At 37.7% G+C, this 20,447-nt stretch overlaps 1 protein-coding gene across 1 annotated transcript; it reads left to right on the top strand.

Annotated features, from left to right (window-relative positions):
- Positions 1-10,630: 10,630 nt before the first annotated feature.
- Positions 10,631-20,110, top strand: LOC130417434 (proteoglycan 4-like). Its single transcript, XM_056742996.1, has 10 exons — positions 10,631-10,903; positions 12,499-12,710; positions 13,559-13,715; positions 14,860-15,267; positions 15,663-15,989; positions 16,085-16,126; positions 17,562-17,605; positions 18,430-18,604; positions 18,938-19,021; positions 19,469-20,110. The coding sequence occupies exons 2-9, from the start codon at positions 12,501-12,503 to the stop codon at positions 18,943-18,945; spliced, it is 1,371 nt and encodes a 456-aa protein (XP_056598974.1). The 5' UTR covers positions 10,631-10,903; positions 12,499-12,500; the 3' UTR covers positions 18,946-19,021; positions 19,469-20,110.
- The last annotated feature ends 337 nt before the right edge of the window (positions 20,111-20,447 follow it).

Raw genomic sequence — 20,447 nt, 5'->3', positions numbered from 1 at the left:
GCAATGAATATATCCATGTTTATTTCTTAAGCAAGTTTCTGCATGTCTTACGAAGAAAAAAACATGTTTCTCTTCCATTTACGTGCACGTGGGATATTTTTAAAGGGACACTCCACCCAAAAACGAAAATTCTGTTATGAAACTAGTTGTTTCTAAACCTGTACAAATGTATTTGATCGGTTGAAAACAACGATATTTGCTAGAATGTTAGCTGCTGCAAATTCTTTGGCATCATTGACTACCATAGCAGAAGAAAATAAATGGTAGTCAAACGTGACCCAGAATTGTTTGCTTTACTAAATATCCCAAAACTTATTTTGTGTTCAACAGAACAAAACAATATATACAATACATAGGAAACCATTCAGATAAAAAATATGGCAATAGAAACGTCTTTAGGCAGTTGTAAACTTTGATTTGACAGAGGGAAAAAATTGGGCTAGTTTTTATTCCTTTTCGGCGGGTTTTGAGGGGTTATTGGGCTGGAAATATTTCTTGGACCTGGCAACCCTGCATGTGACGAGTGCGCATGCGCGGCTGACAGTGCATGTGTCTGACAGTGCATCTCGTCTGCAGTCAGATGCTATTGGAATATCCACTCGAGACTCCTTATGTTGGCTGATTAAAGTCACTCATCAAGTAGAATTATTGCAAAGCAACGTGGTGTGCTTTACTGCACTCTCTCTCATAGCCATAAGCTGTCTCACCGCAAACGAATATGGAACGCGAACGGGGACAATACTCTTACCATGAAACGCGTGAAATTTGGACGCGTCAACACGATCAATTTGGACGCGACTTTTTGTTCCGTGTAAACGCGAACGTTTCTTTCGTCTTAACACGAAGTTTTTGGGCGTGTTATTTGAAGACACGATCGTTTATATCGCCATAACGCGATCTTTTTGGCCGTGTTTTGTTTAAACGAACGTTTTTGTCGCGTCAACAGGTCATTTTTGAGCGTGTTAATTTTGACTCTTATTTTGATACGTGACATACTAATCTTTCTGTTTTAGTTGAACTGCTGACAATTTGATGTCAATAAATAAATTCAAATCACTATATATCGCTGTTATTTAACTGCTTCTTTTGTGCCATACATATATGTATATTCTATCCTGTGTTGTATGGTGTATAACTTATATATTTACGTTTTTATATACAACTTAAAGGTCACTGCACACACATATTACAGCCTATAACATCACTTATGTGTTGTATACGTTTTAATACAGAATTTAAAGAAGATATTTATCAAATAAAATCTATTTGTTGAAAAGGGTTTAAACTATGTTTTTTATGCTTCAATGTAACCATTATGTCCAAAATGCACATATTTGGATAAGGGAGAAATTAAAGGCATGGTTAGAATACCAAAGGACATTAAAGAGACCTTTGTACTGACTCAAGCAGAGATGAACAGCCCTAAAAGGACAACCTTTCCAGGCATTAACTTAAAAACTTCCAGCTTCTTCAATCATGAACAGCTCTGTGGCAGCAGTGGAGTCATTTAGGTTCCTGGGCACCACCATCTCTCAGGACCTGAAGTGGGACAATCACATTGGCTCCATTGCTAAAAAAGCCCAGCAGGGGATGTACTTCTTACATCTGCTGAAGAAGTTCAACCTACCACAAACTCTGTTAAAACAGTTTTACTCAGCAGTCATAGAGTCTGTCCTCTGCACATCCATCACTGTCTGATTTGGCTCAGCCACAAAGTCAGACATCAGAAGACTACAGAGGATGGTTCTGACTGCTGAAAAGATCACTGGTGCTCCCCTGCCCACCCTCCAAGAACTGTATACATCCAGAGTGAGAAATAGGCTCAGAAAATCACCCTGGACCTCTCACATCCAAGACATCATCTCTTCACAATGCTGCCGTCTGGTCGGCGCTACAGAGCACTGAGCACCAAAAAAACGGACACAAAAACTGCTTCTTCCCTCAGGCCATCTATCTCTTGAACAGTTCAATGTTTTATACCCACCGTGCATTCAATAACTCTGTGCAATTATACGTAAGTGCAATATTAATTATATACTCCAGATTATACACCATCTATTTTTATACAACTTTTTCTGTAAATTGTATTTAATTCTGCTGTACATAGCACATACCTTGTATTACAATAGTCGATTCTTAGTTTTTACTTGTATATTTACATACACACATAGCTTTACTCTCTACGTCTAAATCTTATGTTTATTATATTGTATTTCTTCTTTTTATACCCATATACCCATAAATCATCTGTGTACTGTATTCTATTGTGTTATGGTCTCTGTGTACTGTTGTTGCTGTTTCTGTGTACTGGATGCTCCTGTCACCAAAACAAATTCCTTGTATGTGCAAACATACATACTCGGCAATAAAGCTCTTTCTGATTCTGATATTAAAATATAAGAAAAAATAAAAGAGTGTGTGGTTTTCATTGTCATCATTTCATTTATGATATCATATGGAAATTTACACAGTGGTCGAAAGTTTACATACACCTTGCAAAATCCTAAAAGCTTTTTCAATTTAATTTTTTCAAATAAGTGTAATTTTAAAGATTTGTTTTTATTTTAGTACTTCCCTGAAAAAATTATTTCACATATATTCTACAAAACAGAAAAAAACTGAATATATATAAAATCACACCGTTCAAAAGTTTACATATTGCTTATTCTTATAATACTGTTTGATGTACCTGGACAATCAATTATAGTTTTTGTGTTGTCTGAGTGTTGTTTAAAGAGTTTTTTGTTTATGAACCATTTAACTTGTACACTGATCTTCAGAGAAATCCTCCAGGTCCTGCACATGTTCTTTGATGTTCAGTATCGTCTGCATGTCCGACCTCTGTCCTGCAGTAACTCTGATGTTGAGTTGATCTTTACACACTGACATATAATAGTTGTGTATGAGTGCTTGTTGTCAGTCTGTAAAGATGATTCTAACATTGTAAAGTCACAGCTGGACAAACATGCAGAAAGTGCTGAAAAATCAAAGACCAGGGAACAGTTTAATGGAACAGGACAACTTTAAACCCTTAAACAACTATCACAAAACCACACACACTGTCATTGTTTTCCCAGGTCTCACTGTACTGTATTAAGAATCAGGTGTATGACTTTTGACCACCATACTGTATATCTCTTCATAGGCCTGTCTGTATGTAATGAGCAGGGCAAATTTCAAAGTAAACGTAAGGCAATATGACGCTGTATAATGCTTTGTAATATTAAAATCACCCTGTGTGATAAGAGGAAGCCAATCCAATGCAGTCCGTAAAGGTTCTTTGACAGTTTAAAAGTTAAAACGTGGATTCTGGGACGAAAGATGAGATGACAACCCATGACATAGGACTGACATCACAACCAACGTATCACTCAGAACTTCTACGTTGGCTTACGAACATGCCGACGTACAATTACGATCTCATTCGCGAACAAATGTTGCGTGTGACGGTTGCATAGGTATTTGATTACGTAACAGATGTCGATGATCGTGTTGACGCGTCCAAATTTAACGCGTTTCATGTTAAGAGTATTGTCCCCTATGGAACGCCAGGAGGGTCAAAAACGTGCGTATTTTAACGCCTTAACAACGCGTAGAGTACGCGTTGTTTGCGCGTAGAGTACGCGTTGTTTACGCGTAGAGTACGCGTAGTCTACGCGTGAAAAATCGACGCGTACTCTACGCGCAAACAACGCGTACTCTACGCGCAAAGAACGCGTACTCTACGCGTGACGTCAGACGTCAATTTCGCGTGTTTTTGAACCATCCGGCCACTTGCCCAGTTTGGACGTGTAAGCCTGATGAGTTCCCATTGGCTGCCGAGCGGAAGGGTTAAACCATTACTGTAGGCCTAGGGGCATTGCCTTCAATTTCTGACTCCCTGCCATCACATTGCATGTAACATGCGAAAGATCCTCTTATCTATTTATGTATCCAGTTATCTAATATGCTATTAAATATAGATGTTTTATAATCTTTTTAATCGTTTACTGCCGTGTCATGTTAGTAACCGTTTTAGCAGAGACAATTAGTTGATAAAAGACACAAGCAATGTGTCAGTTCAAGTGGTGTAGGGGTTAGAGTCGTTGCTTTGTTGCAATATATTTTGGTGTCTGGGTTAACGTAGGATCGAAACCTACTCGTCGCTAAAACTGATCCTCCTTTAACAAAATTTGTTTTAGAAATCCTCTAGCCACAGTTTTAAGCCCTATCTATGTATACATACGTTTATTATTTTTTAACTTCATGAATCAGTACATTTATTCATGTATAACCAAATAATCAATAAAACATTTCAATAAATTAAAAGTGAAAAATTGGACGTAATTGCAACTAGTTTCTATAAGGAAATACAGCTTCAAAGGCAAATGTCTGATCACAATATCCACTGCATACAGGATGAAGGAGGTATCACTTGTGATATGCCTATGATTTTACAAGAATATTTATATAAACACTGTTGTACTGTTCATAACTGTTGTACTGCTTAATTTAATAAATTGTATTACTTTTTCATGATTCCTTGATAAATGTAAAGAAATAATAAAAAAATCTTTGTCCAAACTTTTGGCCAATACTGGATGTAAACAATAACTGGATAATATTCAAATTCTGCTGTTATAAACTATAAAATACAAACTAAGCCATTACAGGGTAGCACTGATTAAAATATTAATCTATATTAATGTTTGGTGAAAATGGCATGGTTTATGTCTACACAGGCAAAAAAAAGAAGGTCAGCTTTTAAACAATTTTAATCTGAAGTTTAAATCAAGATGTCACATTACTAATTTTAGCAGTATAAAACTAATATACTGTATTAATTCACAAACATAACATGCATCCATTTAGAAGGGTGTGATGTAAAAAAAAAACTTTTCATGTGGAAAAGTATCCAAATGGACTCATAGGCAGAAGTTTACTCTTGTACAATAGGAATCACAGTTTGGAGTGCATCCATGGCCTGACTATTTACAGGTCCTGCAAGAATGTCTACTTCTTGGAGTTGCCGCATCTGTATTTGGCTAGGACTGAACTGGTTAAAAGGAACACTGACTAATTCCTGCCAGTTCAGCACATGAACTGAAGAAACTGCACCTTGTGTAGCTGTGTTGTTTTAAAAAAGCTCAGCCATGGCAGTAAGTTGTTGCTGCTTTGGAATAATCCACATTGTGAAAAGCGCTATATAAATAAACTTGAATTGAATTGAAACATTTGCTTGATCCTGTAACATATAGAAATGTCAAAATGAGCCCCTTTGTCAAGTTCACATATTCCCCTTAAGCTCCACATTTTCGCAATCTCTACATTACATTGAAACATCAGCACGTATCAAGCGTACGCATAGTGTAAGTTCTGACAGGCCAGGTTAGTCAATCTTGCTGTGATCTCATCGGGTGCAGCTACTCAGTGTAAACCAATTTGATCCAACACATATGTTGTGTCCAATTTAAGTTGCCTTCTTACAGCTCCTCTACTGCTGTTCTGTCGTCCCAATCTTAAAAATCCACCCTCTTTCCCAAATCCTCATCATCTGACATTATCAATCAGGTACTTTCTAATTTTATCCTATATGTTATTTTCCCTTCTGACATGTACGAATTATCTTTTATGTGATATACTTCTAATATCTAAAATGTGCATAACTATTGTGAAAGGCATGTCTGAAAATTCTTCTGCTTATATAACTGTTCTGGTTCGGGGATATAAAAATTGCTGCACTCCTGATGTGTTCAAGCAAGGCTGCATGAACAGGCACAGAATTTGGCCAGAAAAGTTTTATTCTGCTTTTTTCAGGCTTGTTCTGCCCTTTAATAGCACCGAATAGCTTCCTTTGATTAACATTTAAGTGAAATAACTGAATATTAACCTAATCGAAAATGCTCATCTTAGAACAAAATTTGAGATGGCACTCAAAGGCTTTTGCATCTGAACTCTTCAATTGTAACTATAGTAATATACTATAGTTCTTCTGATGTGATAACAAGCATCCATGCTAAATCCAAACTAGGGATGCACCAATATGTTAATTTAGCATTCTTTAACATTGGAAACCGATTACAGATAACTTAATATGTTAGTGTCCTAATATACATTATTGTGAGCCTGAAACAAAAGACAAAAAGTGGACAGGTAAACCAGGTAACATTTAGTACTCTTTTTAAAAAAAAAACATGAACTAGTCTATATGTTGAACGTGTTTCCAGTTTTAAGTTCCTGGGGACCCATATTTCGGAGGACCTGTCCTGGACCACCAACACCTCATGCCTGGTCAAGAAGGCTCACCAGCGTCTCTTCTTTCTGAGGACACTAAAAAAGAACCAACTGTCTTCAACTATCCTGGTGAACTTCTATCGCTGCACGATAGAGAGCATCCTGACCAACTGTGTCACAGTCTGGTACGGGAACTGTTCTGTTGCTGAGCGCAAGGCACTGCAGCGGGTGGTGAAAACAGCCCAGCGCATCACAGGGACTACACTCTCTTCCATTGAGGACATCCAGAAGAAACGCTGTGTGCGTCGAGCTCACAGCATTCTCAAGGACTCCTCTCACCCCGCTCATAGACTGTTTACTCTCCTGCCTTCCGGTTGGCGCTACAGGTGCCTCCGGACAAGAACCAGCAGACTAGGAAACAGCTTTTTTCACAGAGCTGTTTCATTATTGAACTCTGCTCCCCCTCTGATTCCACTACCCTCATAACTTTAACTATAATGCTGCTATAACATTGTTTACATTGCACTACAGGGCTGCCATGCATGACTGAACTGTACACACCAGTACTTCATGTATCTGCTCTACCGGACTGTTTACACACACACAGCATCATTTGCACTCTATACTGCTCACTTGCACACAAGGAATATTATACTGAATGCTCATTTGCACTAATGGACTACTCTCATAACTGCATTACCTCATCTACTGCACTGTAACTTCAATAACTGCACTAACTCATCTTCTGCACTGTAACTCTATTAACTGCATCTACTCATCGATTGCACCATAACTTCAATAACTGTATTAACTCATCTACTGCACTGTGACCTTAATAACTTCATCTACTCATCTATTGTACCATAACTTCAATAACTTCATTAACTCATCTACTGCACAGTAACCTTAATAACTTCATTAACTCATATACTGCACTGTAACCTTAATAACTAATGTCTGTAATTATTGCACACTCAAGTCACTTGCACTATTGTATAGTCTATATTGTTATCTGTTCATAACCACCTGTACAGTATTGTTCACAGTATATATCCTTCTGTATATATTGTCCATAGTACATACCGACTGTCATACTGTCAAAGAACATTTGTATAGTATTCTGTATTTATTCAAACTGTATATCCTGCACTTGCTAATTGCACTTCTGGTTAGACCTAAACTACATTTCGTTACACTGTACTTGTATATGTGTAATAACAATAAAGTTGAATCTAATCTAATCTAATATGAAGCCTATACTTGAAAATAGTTAAATTTTCTGGTATCATGATTTCATAAACAAATCAATGATATTCTTCCACAATTCTAACACGTCTCAAGACAGAAAGCATTCAGATAGCAATCGGCATTAAACAGTATGCTTTTGTTTCCAATTTACACATTTATAAATATCTACATTCTGTATCTACTACACAAACAATGTTTTTCTAATAGTAGTAAGTAAATGATCATGACAGAAAAATTAGACTGTACTGGATTTTAAATGTGAGCATCGTGAACCCGATGTGGTTCAATCAGAAGAAGTCAATCATAATTTATCGGCTCAAATATATCGGCCTAATTTTATTATCGGACCGAATCTGTCTCTCACCACACCCCAATAATTCATGACAAAATGTTATGAGGGACTTTCAACTGTTTGGGGTTTTTATTGACTTCCTCCTTTGTCGTTTCAAATTCTTAAATAAAATACCATTTTAGTTGATTGATTAAATCAAGATAAAATGTATGAATGATAAGCCCCACCATCTCACAGCACATAAACTAAGATATATATATATATGGCACAACAAGGGATTGTTCTGTGCACATCGATTACGCAGGTTTGTATATTGGCTGCTCCACTGCATTGTAACACGACCACATATGCACACCGACACAAAACACAAAAAGAAAAATGAATTTGACTATTTGTATTTGAGTAGAGACAAGAAAATATTCATATACAACCCTGTGTTGTGTGTGCACCGTTTAACCTATACCTACTTATTTCTCTTGTTTTTTTTTGTGTGGGTAATATGTGGGGATTATATTTTCATAACACATCAGAAATGTTGTAATGCTGATTTTCTTTGGAGAAGAAATTTATTTATCCCTCTATAATTTAAATTACAGACAAACCTTTTGTAGAAGATATAGAAAACCAGACCAAACATTAGATTCTTAAGTGTGAAACTAGTTTTATTCATACTGGTCATATTCGTTCAAATGAATATTCATGAAAACTAATGTAAACTTTTTCATTCTAAACATTTATGCTAGCTGTTGTGACTATTATTGATGGGCCAGCATGTCCTTATTTTATGAAAGCAGTAATTTGTCTACGCTTACAAATTATGTGTTCAGGCGACAATGAGGTTTTTTTTATATTTGTTTAATGTATTTTTAAAGAAAAAACGGATTTCTATGAATTCACTTTTATTTATCTTATATTTCAATTAAATTGTATTGTAAAACATTACTTTATTTTCATCAAGTATGATGAAACTTTAAACCTATTCTTCCTAACTGCAAAGAAATAAAAAAGGTCTGTAGCCAAGGTTTGAAAATTAGTAAGACTATAAAACCTACAATTCTATAAATTATTGAACATGAATAAATTTACTGATTCGTGAAGTTAAAAAATTAAAACGTATATATCTATGGACAGCGCTTAAAACTGTGGCTAGAGGATTTCTAAAACAAATTTTGTTAAAGGAGGATCAGTTTTAGCGACGAGTAGGTTTCGATACTACGTTAACCCAGACACCAAAATATATTGCAACAAAGCAACGACTCTAACCCCTACACCACTTGAACTGACACATTGCTTGTGTCTTTTATCAACTAATTGTCTCTGCTTAAACGGTTACTAACATGACACGGCAGTAAACGATTAAAAAGATTATAAAACATCTATATTTAATAGCATATTAGATAACTGGATACATAAATAGATAAGAGGATCTTTCGCATGTTACATGCAATGTGATGGCAGGGAGTCAGAAATTGAAGGCAATGCCCCTAGGCCTACAGTAATGGTTTAACCCTTCCGCTCGGCAGCCAATGGGAACTCATCAGGCTTACACGTCCAAACTGGGCAAGTGGCCGGATGGTTCAAAAACACGCGAAATTGACGTCTGACGTCACGCGTAGAGTACGCGTTCTTTGCGCGTAGAGTACGCGTTCTTTGCGCGTAGAGTACGCGTTGTTTGCGCGTAGAGTACGCGTCGATTTTTCACGCGTAGACTACGCGTACTCTACGCGTAAACAACGCGTACTTTACGCGCAAACAACGCGTACTCTACGCGTTGTTAAGGCGTTAAAATACGCACGTTTTTGACCCTCCTGGCGTTCCATAGCGTAGAGTACGCGTTCTTTGCGCGTAGAGAACGCGTTGTTTGTATGGCGTTCCAATATGGCGCTCCTTTTATGGCGTTCCTAAGGGTCCAAATACATGACTTTGCAGCACACATTCGTGTCACTGAACGTCTAACTCCACGTCTTAACTTTTTTTTTATTCTGCTATTTATTGCATTGAATTCAAGACGCAGACGAGACGTTGACGTGACGTAGACGTCACGTAAATCACGTGCATCAGTGAAGCGTCCAGTTAGGCGTCACGTGTCATTCACGTGTAGCAGTGAAGTAATTTGTTGTCATTTTTGCTAACACGTGTTGTAACACGCTCCTATACACGGTTCAATGCAGTGTGTCAAGCGTCTACTTTGTTAACTTTCACTTCACTCATTCCTCTCACTGAACGTGACGTCTGCGTCTGTCCTAGGAACTAATGATCATCTGTTGTTTACTTGACATTCTGTTAGTTGTGTTACAAACTGGTAAGGACCCGCTGTAAATCTTAGTTTATGCAGTTTGTAATGCTCTTCAAGCATTCTTGAATTAGTACTTATTTGTTTAGTACTAATTCAACTGCATGAAAGGTGCATAGGTGGAAGAATGAAGAACTGGTTTAGTCTTTGATTTCTATTGCATTGTGCTTCTCTTTGAGCCACTCCTTGGTGGTCTTAATAATATGTTTTAGGTCTCTGTCATGTTGAAGGCCGATCCACTACGCATCTTGAGTGTTCTTGTTGAGGTGAGGAGGTTCTCGTCCAAGATTTAACAGTAAATGGAACCGTCCCTCACCTCCCCAATCTGGTGAAGGCATACTGTTCCCATAGCAGAGAAAATGCCCCAAAACATAATGTCCTTGACTAAAGAGACAGTGTTCTTGGGGTCATAGTCAGCATTTCTCTCCCTCCAAAAACAGAGAGTAAATTTTGGCTCCATCTGACCACAGCACTTTCTCCTAAGCCTTTTCTGGATCATTTTACTGTTGATTTCTTCCATTTCCAAATAATCACACCAACAGTTGTCTCCTTCTCATTAAGCTTCTGTATGTAGCCCAAAGCATTGTGTCAGTCTACAATCTTGTCCCTGATAACCTTTGACAGCTATTAATCTAGTCTTGACCATGGTGAAGAGGTTGCGATGGAATATACCAACCTGGTCTCATGGGTAAGACGTACCTCTGCACACTTTTTGCAGCGCCACTAAATACGTTCTAGCAGGTACATATTTCTACAGTTTTACGACACGAAAGTCCACTGGGGGCGCTAAAGAGAAGACCTCTGTGTGACACATCGATGACGGTCGACTCCACATACAACACGATTGAGCGTCAGAGGTATGTACAGTATATCACATTATCCTAATGCTGTCTGCGTTATTTTAGTGAAATTGTAAAGTGTCACGTTGTTTTACTGAAACATGTTTGCTCTAATGGTAACTAAACTGTAACGTTAGAATCATTCGACTGCCCGTGACGCCAGTAGGACAGTTAAGTGAAGCTAACGCATGAGTAATTTAGCTAGCGTTAGCCACCGCCGACAATTAAAGTTTTTTTTTTACAATTACCGTTACGAATTCTGCGGTAGATTTAGTAGCTATGTGGCTTGTTATCCGGTAAGCTTAATAAAGCTTTTGGCGACCTTTGAAAATATAAATAGATCGCTTTATAATTCGGTTTATTGTTCGCAGTGGTGGACAGTAATGACGTTTTTATCTTTTTACTCCGCTATATTACATAAAGCATATCGTTACTCCTTATTTGGAAATAAAGAAATTACGATGTGCCCCTCATGAAAGAAATGATTATTTTTAACGAACCGGGTAAATCGGTTCGCAAATCACGCCAAATGATTCATCTACGATTGTATGAACTACTCAATGATTCAAATGAGCCGTTCATAGCGAGTCTTCAGTGAACTGAATTCACGCGCGCGCGCGTGCGCGCTATAAGTAAGTTACTCATGTCCAGTTTAAGGATAATCTTTGTAACTGAAAATCACACTTAGGTCAAAACCTACAGTTGTTGGTGTAGTCTTAATCTGCAGACATCGTTGAATGTGGACACATCGAAGTCAATTTGAAATGTTTACGTGAAAAGACGAAATATAATAGTAACAGAAGTTAAAAAGTAATTTAAAACGCATGCATCATTCATCGTCCCAGTTGATGTGGTATTATAATGTTATGCATTTATCCATGCGTGACCCCTGTTTTTAACTTGTTTTTCAACACATTACATACGTGACAAGCACTAAGCCGAAATAACTTATTTATTTATTTATATGAAAATGTTTCTAACCTGAGAAACTACATGATGGAATAAGAAAGGATGTGATGTACATACTTACTATCAGTGATACCTGCTGGGGTCGTTTTACCCCACAGACTAGGTTTAATAAATAATTATGGAAAAATATGTTCCATAAAATGTAATCCCTTAATACAGTTTGTATTCTTATGTCAAATATAACTCAGATTTTCTGCAAAACGTCAAGCTTTAAAACACTTTTCCATTAACCAATGAAAATTGGTTGTATTTGTCTATTGGCATAGTTGTAATTAGGCTAAATTACATTTTAAAATACTTTTAATCAGACTACAGGTAATTCAAAAACGTACAGTGAAACGTTGACATATCAGGTTAGTCTTTCCATGTAGCACCAACTTGTGCCAATGCCATGCTTGCATATGAGTACATATTACTACATTTATTTATGTATTGAACATGCATTTTATGTAGCAGCCGTACCTGCCACAGAATGAGTGGTGCTCGAGCTTAAGATAACTGCCCATGTGGCTGGACTTTAAAGTAACAACCTCATTTTAAAAAGTTAATTTATGTTATAATGATATGTAACGTAACAATTTGACCCCTTTTTACTGGATCATATGGTACAAAAATATGTTGTATTACTTTTTTCTTCTATTTAGAGATGCCGGGAAACACACAGAAATTGTGCCCCGGGTGCAACACCCTGATAAGTGTTGCATTCAAGACATGCCCACTTTGCAAACAACTCCAGCCGTACAAAACAAAAGTTGCAAAAAAGAGATGCAACTTTCAAAATAAGAAGGCTGAATGGAAGAAGTCAATCGAGAAAAACAACAACAGGACAGTTGTACTTAATAGCTGCCATGTAATGGTAAGTTTAGGTCAGGAATAAGCATACAAATAGGGTGATTCATGGGGTCAACTCAAACGTAGTAAAGTTAAACGGTCAATTGTCATGTTTCCATGCAGCTGTCAAGTAAACTTTTATGAAATGTGAAAAAAAAAGAAAATATGAATCACATGTGTTTCCATCAACTGGTTTTGAGTGAATAAATTCCTGCAACGGGATCCTCCCGCCATGAGGCCGTCCCGTTCCCCCCCCGGGAAAAATACATTGATGAAAACATGGCTGATGAAGCAGAAATAAATATGTTAGTGATAGCATTTTGGTGAATATTTAGTTACAAACCAGTAGTAATTAATTTCTTGATATAAGTAGACATGGGCTGGTATGAGATTTTGGTGCTATAATAACCTTGCTCAATGAATACCATGGTTTCACGGTATTGCTATTACAACACTAAAATGTGTTACCTTCAAATGTATGCATATACATAGAGACTGGACACAATTTATTTCAGTTTGAACCATAACTTGTGTGTGGGGTAAAAATAAAGCCTTAAAATTAAAATATTCTTAAAAAATATATATATATTAGACATAAACATCAAACATTGAATTACATGATTAAACAATCTATTCTTATGCAAACACAGCTCTTACCTTAGAAACTGTATCACATAATTTTTTTGTGGTTTTGAAACCCTAACTCTTTTAAACCTTGGTATACCTTGAAACCGGTATGCGGCCCATGTCTATGTATAAGTGGCACATTTTAAGAGGTTTTTTCAAATGACCATAAAAATGAAATGAAATTAATATTTTAGTCAAATTGATTCATTCTATGCATGTTTTTTTAATTTAAAGTTTTTATTTCAGCTTGACAAACTTGCTGCCCTTGATTTCTTCCCCATACTACTTTTGGGAAAGAAATTAAAGGGAAAGTTGGTGGCCGATGCCATCCTTGGAGGGGATTACGTTTTGGATCCCGATTTGTTTCAGAGGGTTAAATTGATGTATGAAGCAGTGCTAAAGAGTAAGTTTTTTTTACTAATATTAAGGTCTGTAATCTGGAAACACTGATAATCCACATGTTTCATTCTCTTTATTTTTCATATGGATGCAAAGGGTGAACCATTACATTTAGCCATAATAGGATAAAGCAGCATGTGGTGGCTCTATTGCAAAACAATACTATTGCCTGAAGTCAACAAAATAGATAAACAGTATTAGGCAGACTGTTTTGTGACAATAATTACAATTGATGGGAGAAGACATGTTTTAGGTCTATGAATTGCCCCTGATTTAAGTTAAGGGTAAAAAATGATCGACCTATTCCTGATAGGGGCAGTATACTGCACATGTAGTTTATGCTTTCTGGCTCATAGCCTTTGGTAAGAATTGATCTTCCTGTGGAAACAATGTTCTGAAGCTAGCGTTCTTTAAATTTTGGCCATGGGCCAGATCATTGATAGCTCAGGAGACCTGGATGTAATCTCGTTATTGTTTCATTTATGTATCCATTTAATCACAGATTTTGCTCCATTTCCTTAAAACAATCAGTTTGAGACAGAGAAGATATGAGGAACTCTATTGTAAACTTTTACCGTAGATAAAAAGAAAGATCTACTACATTTCCCTCTCCACAACAGCTTTGAACAGTCTTCTTCTCATAAATTAGTTAGGAAAATTTCAGCCTCCTCCACAAACACCAATGTTGTCTTGTGGGAGAAACAGAAAATGTAATATTAATTTAAGTATAAACTCTGCTTGACTATTTATCCTGTTGAGACTTCACCTTAAACACCTTTGGAGAAATTTGGTTCTAAAAAGTGATAGAAGCATGAGAATACATTTAATATTTTGGGGTTGGATACCTCCTCTTTATATACAACTAGTTGCAGCTTCTTTAGCATTATCCCCCTGTCATAATCATGAAAATTTAGAATGCTCTGATCAAAAGCTAAGTACAGTATTGCCTTGATGACTAGATCTCTTGACATATACTGTAGATCCTTAATGGCTCTTTTCAATCATAACATAACACAACACACATGTAATGTAGAAACCAATTCTATTATAAAAACTAGCCTCTTACACTTGCATTCAGATCATCTTTGTGTTTTTAATAATTAGTCATATGCAAAGTTCTTAATTTTGATCTTTGTCTTGTCTGCAAGTTCATTGTCAAAGACAGAAGAAGGCCACAAGTAGCACAGAAACTACTGACCCTCCAGAAGCTACTTCCACCAGCCCTCCAGAAGCTACTGCCACCAGCCCTCCAGAAGCTACTGCCATCAGCCCTCCAGAAGCTACTGCCATCAGCCCTCCAGAAGCTACTGCCACCAGCCCTCCAGAAGCTACTGCCACCAGCCCTCCAGAAGCTGCTGCCACCAACCCCCCAGAAGCTGCTGCCACCAGCCCCCCAGAAGCTGCTGCCACCAGCCCCCCAGAAGCCGCTGCCACCAACCCCCCAGAAGCCGCTCCCACCAGCCCCCCAGAAGCTGCTGCCCCCATTCCCCCAGAAGCTGCTGCCACCAGCCCCCCAGAAGCCGCTCCCACCTGCCCCCCAGAAGCTGCTGCCACCAGCCCCCCAGAAGCTGCTGCCCCCATTCCCCCAGAAGCTGCTGCCACCAGCCCCCCAGAAGCCGCTCCCACCTGCCCCCCAGAAGCTGCTGCCACCAGCCCCCCAGAAGCTGCTGCCCCCATTCCCCCAGAAGCTGCTGCCACCAGCCCCCAGAAGCCGCTCCCACCAGCCCCCCAGAAGCTGCTGCCCCCATTCCCCCAGAAGCTGCTGCCACCAGCCCCCCAGAAGCCGCTCCCACCTGCCCCCCAGAAGCTGCTGCCACCAGCCCCCCAGAAGCTGCTGCCCCCATTCCCCCAGAAGCTGCTGCCACCAGCCCCCCAGAAGCCGCTCCCACCTGCCCCCCAGAAGCTGCTGCCCCCATTCCCCCAGAAGCTGCTGCCACCAGCCCCCCAGAAGCCGCTCCCAACAGCCCCCAAGAAGCTACTGCCACCAGCCCTCCAGAAACCACTGCCACCAGCCCCCCAGAAGCCACCAGCCCTCCAGAAGCCACTGCCACCAGCCCCCAAGAAGCCACCAGCCCTCCAGAAGCCACTGCCACCAGCCCCCAAGAAGCCACCAGCCCTCCAGAAGCCACTGCCACCAGCCCCCAAGAAGCCACCAGCCCTCCAGAAGCCACTGCCACGAGCCCCCCAGAAGCTACCGGTATTGATATCACAGGCTCATCAGAAGCCACAAGACCCCAGGCCCAGAAGGCCAAAAATAGACCAAGAAATGAAGTACACTGTATGTCCTTAATACTCAGTAAAGTGTGTCTGAACTCTTGACATTCTTAAGAAGTAATAACTTACTGTATAATAAAGTGTGATGTCTTGATACAGATCCAGTCCAACAGATGGAAGCCAGCAAGAAAAAGAAAAAGTGTTAAGTACATTTTCTGTATATACATTTGCATCAGTAGCTTTCCTGTAGCCCATTGGTAAGAGCTTTGCATTAACAGCTTTGGATAAAAGCGTCTTCCAAATGAATAAATGTAAATGTACATTAATATGATTTATTAACTACTCTTTGATTCTGCAGTCGCTGTTTGGTTTTATTTGTAGCAATATACTTATTTCAAAATAATATTGCCTATCTTTCAGATGAGTGTCCAGAATGCTGTAGGAGAGTGAGCCAAAACAACTTTGATTACTCCAAGGTTTTGAAAAAAAGAGTGAGAGAGGTTTGTCTTTCCAAAGCATTTTCACACAGTCTTGCATTATATCGATGTACTTGCAGTCATAGACTACTTAAAAAATCTGCTTAAAATCCTTCAAACCATCTCATCTGCCCCAACACTGCTTAGCGTCAAATTGTAAAATTGATAACCAGACTAAAAATACAACATGAGATGAACCACTCTACCCAGTATTTTCAGATTGGATTAACTTCAGGTTTTTTCTTTGGTATAACAATTGTGATTCATAAACCAACAATGACAACAGGCAAAGAAAAACTATTATGTAAAAGATAAGGGTGAATAGTCCAGCTAAAGCATACACTGATCACCATAATGGTGACTCAATAAAATAAATTCACATTGAGCTAACATATTACTAACATAATAACATAGTGACATCACTATGATCATCCCATGACCTCATGTGTTGACTGTGTAGTTATGTTGCCGTTTATTTAATGCTAGTTGTTCTAGGCCTTTGTTGTTGTCTGACCAGTTGAAACCTACGATTACACACTGTTCTGTAAATTAACATACTTTGATTTTCCTTCATAGCCTTCATACCTTTTGCAAGTATTGACATGAACCTTTAAAACATTTTTACATTTAATTAATAATGGTCTTAAAATTGTCTTAAATATCTTTAATTTTACTTGTTGAAACTTGCAGAAGCCCTGAAAATGTTAGAGCATAGATAAAAAAGGATAACACTCTGGACATGCTGAATGTGAAGTTAACATGAATTGAAACTGAATCACTTTGAATTCTTTGTATTTAATAAAAACGCATTTGGCCCCAACAATGTATTCATGTGATTGTTACTGAGCTGGATCATGACATCATTGTTTTCTTCAAAGCTGCTGTTTTGACAGATGAACTAAGTAAAAACTAATCAATAAAGACTGAACTTAATAATGCTGGACATTGCCACCCGTTTTTCTAGAGCTGCTACACAATTTATATTGTAAATAAGCAGTATTTAAATAAAGGTTACTTGATGACATAACATGATATGTTAGGACTTTACCACTGTACATTTTACCATCACAATTGCAAGATTTGTGCCATGCACACATGGCTGGATTTTGTGTTGTGGAAAGTTGTGTTGTGATCATGCTTGTTTTTTGTTTGTTCTATAGGGAACAGAGGAGGTCCTCATTCGTTGGGTTCCATGCAAGACCTGGTACGTGTACTAATCGACGGTTTATTACATACAGACCATATACAACAGTTTTAATATTTGGGTAACAGTAACAATGTCAATAGTTCACTGAAATGTTAAAATATTTTCAATTCTTATATTTCATAAAGTGATATAACAGTTTGCTTGCCCGACAGAGTCACTCAGCAAATGTAAATTTTTACTCAAAACGTTGTCTCTTACAGTGGGACCAAATGGAAGGACTCATGGGAGCCTTCTTCTTTTCTTGAAGAATGAATTAGAAATATGTAAATTAATTTAAAAATGGGGCTTGTTGTTCATTGCCTAAAATGTTCCTTCAGGAATAACCTAATAAAAATCAGTTTTGTATGCATCATTATTGGACATGGTATGTCACTTACAGTATGTCTTGAAAATTTAATGGTGCATGTGTTGCCTTTTAAACTTCCAAAATGTTGCTGTTCAATATGAAATTGAGTCCATGTGCAAGAGCAATTTAGCTGTCCTGCCTGCACCCCAGCAATGCTTACATATTGGTTGAAGGAAACATTACTGTTTAAAGTGTATTGCAAGGTATTCTAGAATCTACACATTCACACATGAATGGCAAAATACACAACTATGTATTGTACACCAAGTTACCTTTATCCGTGTCAAATCTTAAATGTTAGTTCCATTTGTTCTTGTTTTTTTTAGATCTGAAAGTGGTCGGGATGTGAATACATTTCAGAATGTATAGTTATTTGAACACAAATTATTCTTTCCTTTTTCATATACCTATTTGATACAATTCTTACATCATGACATAATGATCATTTGTCAGTTACGATTTTTCGACAATGTAGGTTATTGGAATATGCATTTGTGTTGGGGCTTGGTTGGCAGCCAGAGAGAATTCCCACAAATCCTGCAAGAAGGTTTATGAGGAGCAACTGGAGTTGGCTGTCTGCAGGCACGTTGAGCAGAGAACATCACAATGCTGCTGGTTCCATCTTAGGGCAGGAAGTGGAGAAGTAGTTGGTATGCTATGTAGATGTGCAATCATACAGTATATAGTATTTGGATAAAAGACCAGACGAAGCCATGGCAGTTGTAGTTCTATCTTTTGATCTATTATTCATTGGCGGTGCAATAATTATGCATTCAAAGCATCAAAAAGATTTAATATTGGCAAATAATTACATTAAATAGAAATACCTAAGAAAGACAAATGTTTCTATTTACAAGAAACATGTTAATGGCTTCACATAAAATGGACAGGACTGAACAGTATAAACTTTATTATGGTGATAAAAATATCAGATAACAAATAATGATTCATACTAATAATAATAATTCTTCTCATCATTTTAGACTTCTAAAGCTATATAGATCCCCCTTGGGACCTGGAAACCCTGAATGCTCACCTTCACCTGGAAATGAGAGCATGGGCAGATGGTAAGAAAAGGATGAACATCATCTGACATTTGTGTCAATCCCTTTTTTTCAGGAGAAACTGACTATCCAATATTATTGTAAAAAGGAATCATGATATGATCACCATGTTATTCTGCAGAAGTAATCACAAATGAAATGCTTAACTATCACAATTTCACAAGCTCTCCATCCACATTTTAGTTCCTTTGTATGATATCGTGGAATTGGTTACATTGTAAAGAAACAATGCTATCACTAAAAAGATGTGAAAAAATACAAACAATTGTCCATGTGCCTATTTTTGACACAGAAGCAGGATAGTTTCTGATTGAAGGTCACACACATTCAGCAGTTGTTTGCTCGAACTTTCCATAAACATTTCAAAATATTTGAAATTTGCTTGTTTGTTGGACATTGTCTGCTGTATGGTGATTTTTCTTTCTGTTTTTCTATACAATTCCTCTACAGGTTTGGGTGACTTGACAAAGGATATGCAGTCAACTGTCTTCTCAATCGGTGGTACCACTCACTCAGTAGTCAACACAAACAGGCTGTAAATGCATACAGCAGTATAGCCGTTATGGAGGACATTCAGGACAACTCTCCGGTGCTGAAGATGTGCACAAAAAAGACTTTCCTTTCTATTAAACAGCCCTTTTTTTGAGGTGATTTACTCTAGATAGGGCTCATTACAAACCCAACTGTTTGAAAATAGTGCACTTAGATTTTTTATTTTTGAACTAAATCTACTAAGTGTTGTCACACATAGCTTACAGATAATCAAGGCCAAAGGTCCAGCACATATAGAATGGCAATTCTAAGCTATTATTAAGATAAACTCAAAAATTGAAGAAGGAATTTGCAAATACTAATATTGGACTATTATTATTAATTTGGTTCAGCTTTTTTGTGACAACAAAGCTGTAGTTTCTCCAGACTGGCGTCACTACATAGCAAGTTAATCATGCTAATTTCTTAAATAATCCTATTACAAAGCATAATTTGTTTTTCACACGCTTAAATTGTACAGATTTTAAGGGAAAATATTTTGTGTATTATTGTGTGTGTGTATGTATCTAAGCTATGATTGCAATAGAATGTGGAAATGTCTTCATTTGTCTTGATGCATACATGCTGTTTGTCGTTTAAGCATACTTGTTGATGAACCCCATCAAATGGAATTTAAATCATAGATGTATTTCTATAATGATTTCCATATCGCATCATCCAAGTGTACATCAATATAGACATAAATCAAATCCACTTTCACTGACATTCTGTAAAACTGTACAGAGAAATGTATTAATTTGTCTTTATGCATATGTTCACTGCTGTAATAAACACAATAATAATGCCATAAATGTCTGCTGTGTGAACTTCCTATGAAAATAATATAACATTTGTCTGACTTTAGACTACTGCAGATGCTTACAAGTTCATGACTCAT

This window comes from Triplophysa dalaica, chromosome 3 (assembly GCF_015846415.1).
Source record: "Triplophysa dalaica isolate WHDGS20190420 chromosome 3, ASM1584641v1, whole genome shotgun sequence".
In the NCBI taxonomy this organism is placed as follows: domain Eukaryota; kingdom Metazoa; phylum Chordata; class Actinopteri; order Cypriniformes; family Nemacheilidae; genus Triplophysa; species Triplophysa dalaica.
This window is presented reverse-complemented; position numbering and strand designations above follow the sequence as displayed.

Excerpts from the sequence above, each read along its gene's own strand:
- LOC130417434 (XM_056742996.1), top strand. The coding sequence starts at position 12,501 with ATGCCGGGAAACACACAGAAATTGTGCCCCGGGTGCAACACCCTGATA. Across the intron at positions 12,711-13,558 it reads TTAATAGCTGCCATGTAATG|CTTGACAAACTTGCTGCCCT; the intron begins GTAAGTTTAGGT and ends TTTTTATTTCAG. Across the intron at positions 15,990-16,084 it reads ACCAAGAAATGAAGTACACT|ATCCAGTCCAACAGATGGAA; the intron begins GTATGTCCTTAA and ends GTCTTGATACAG.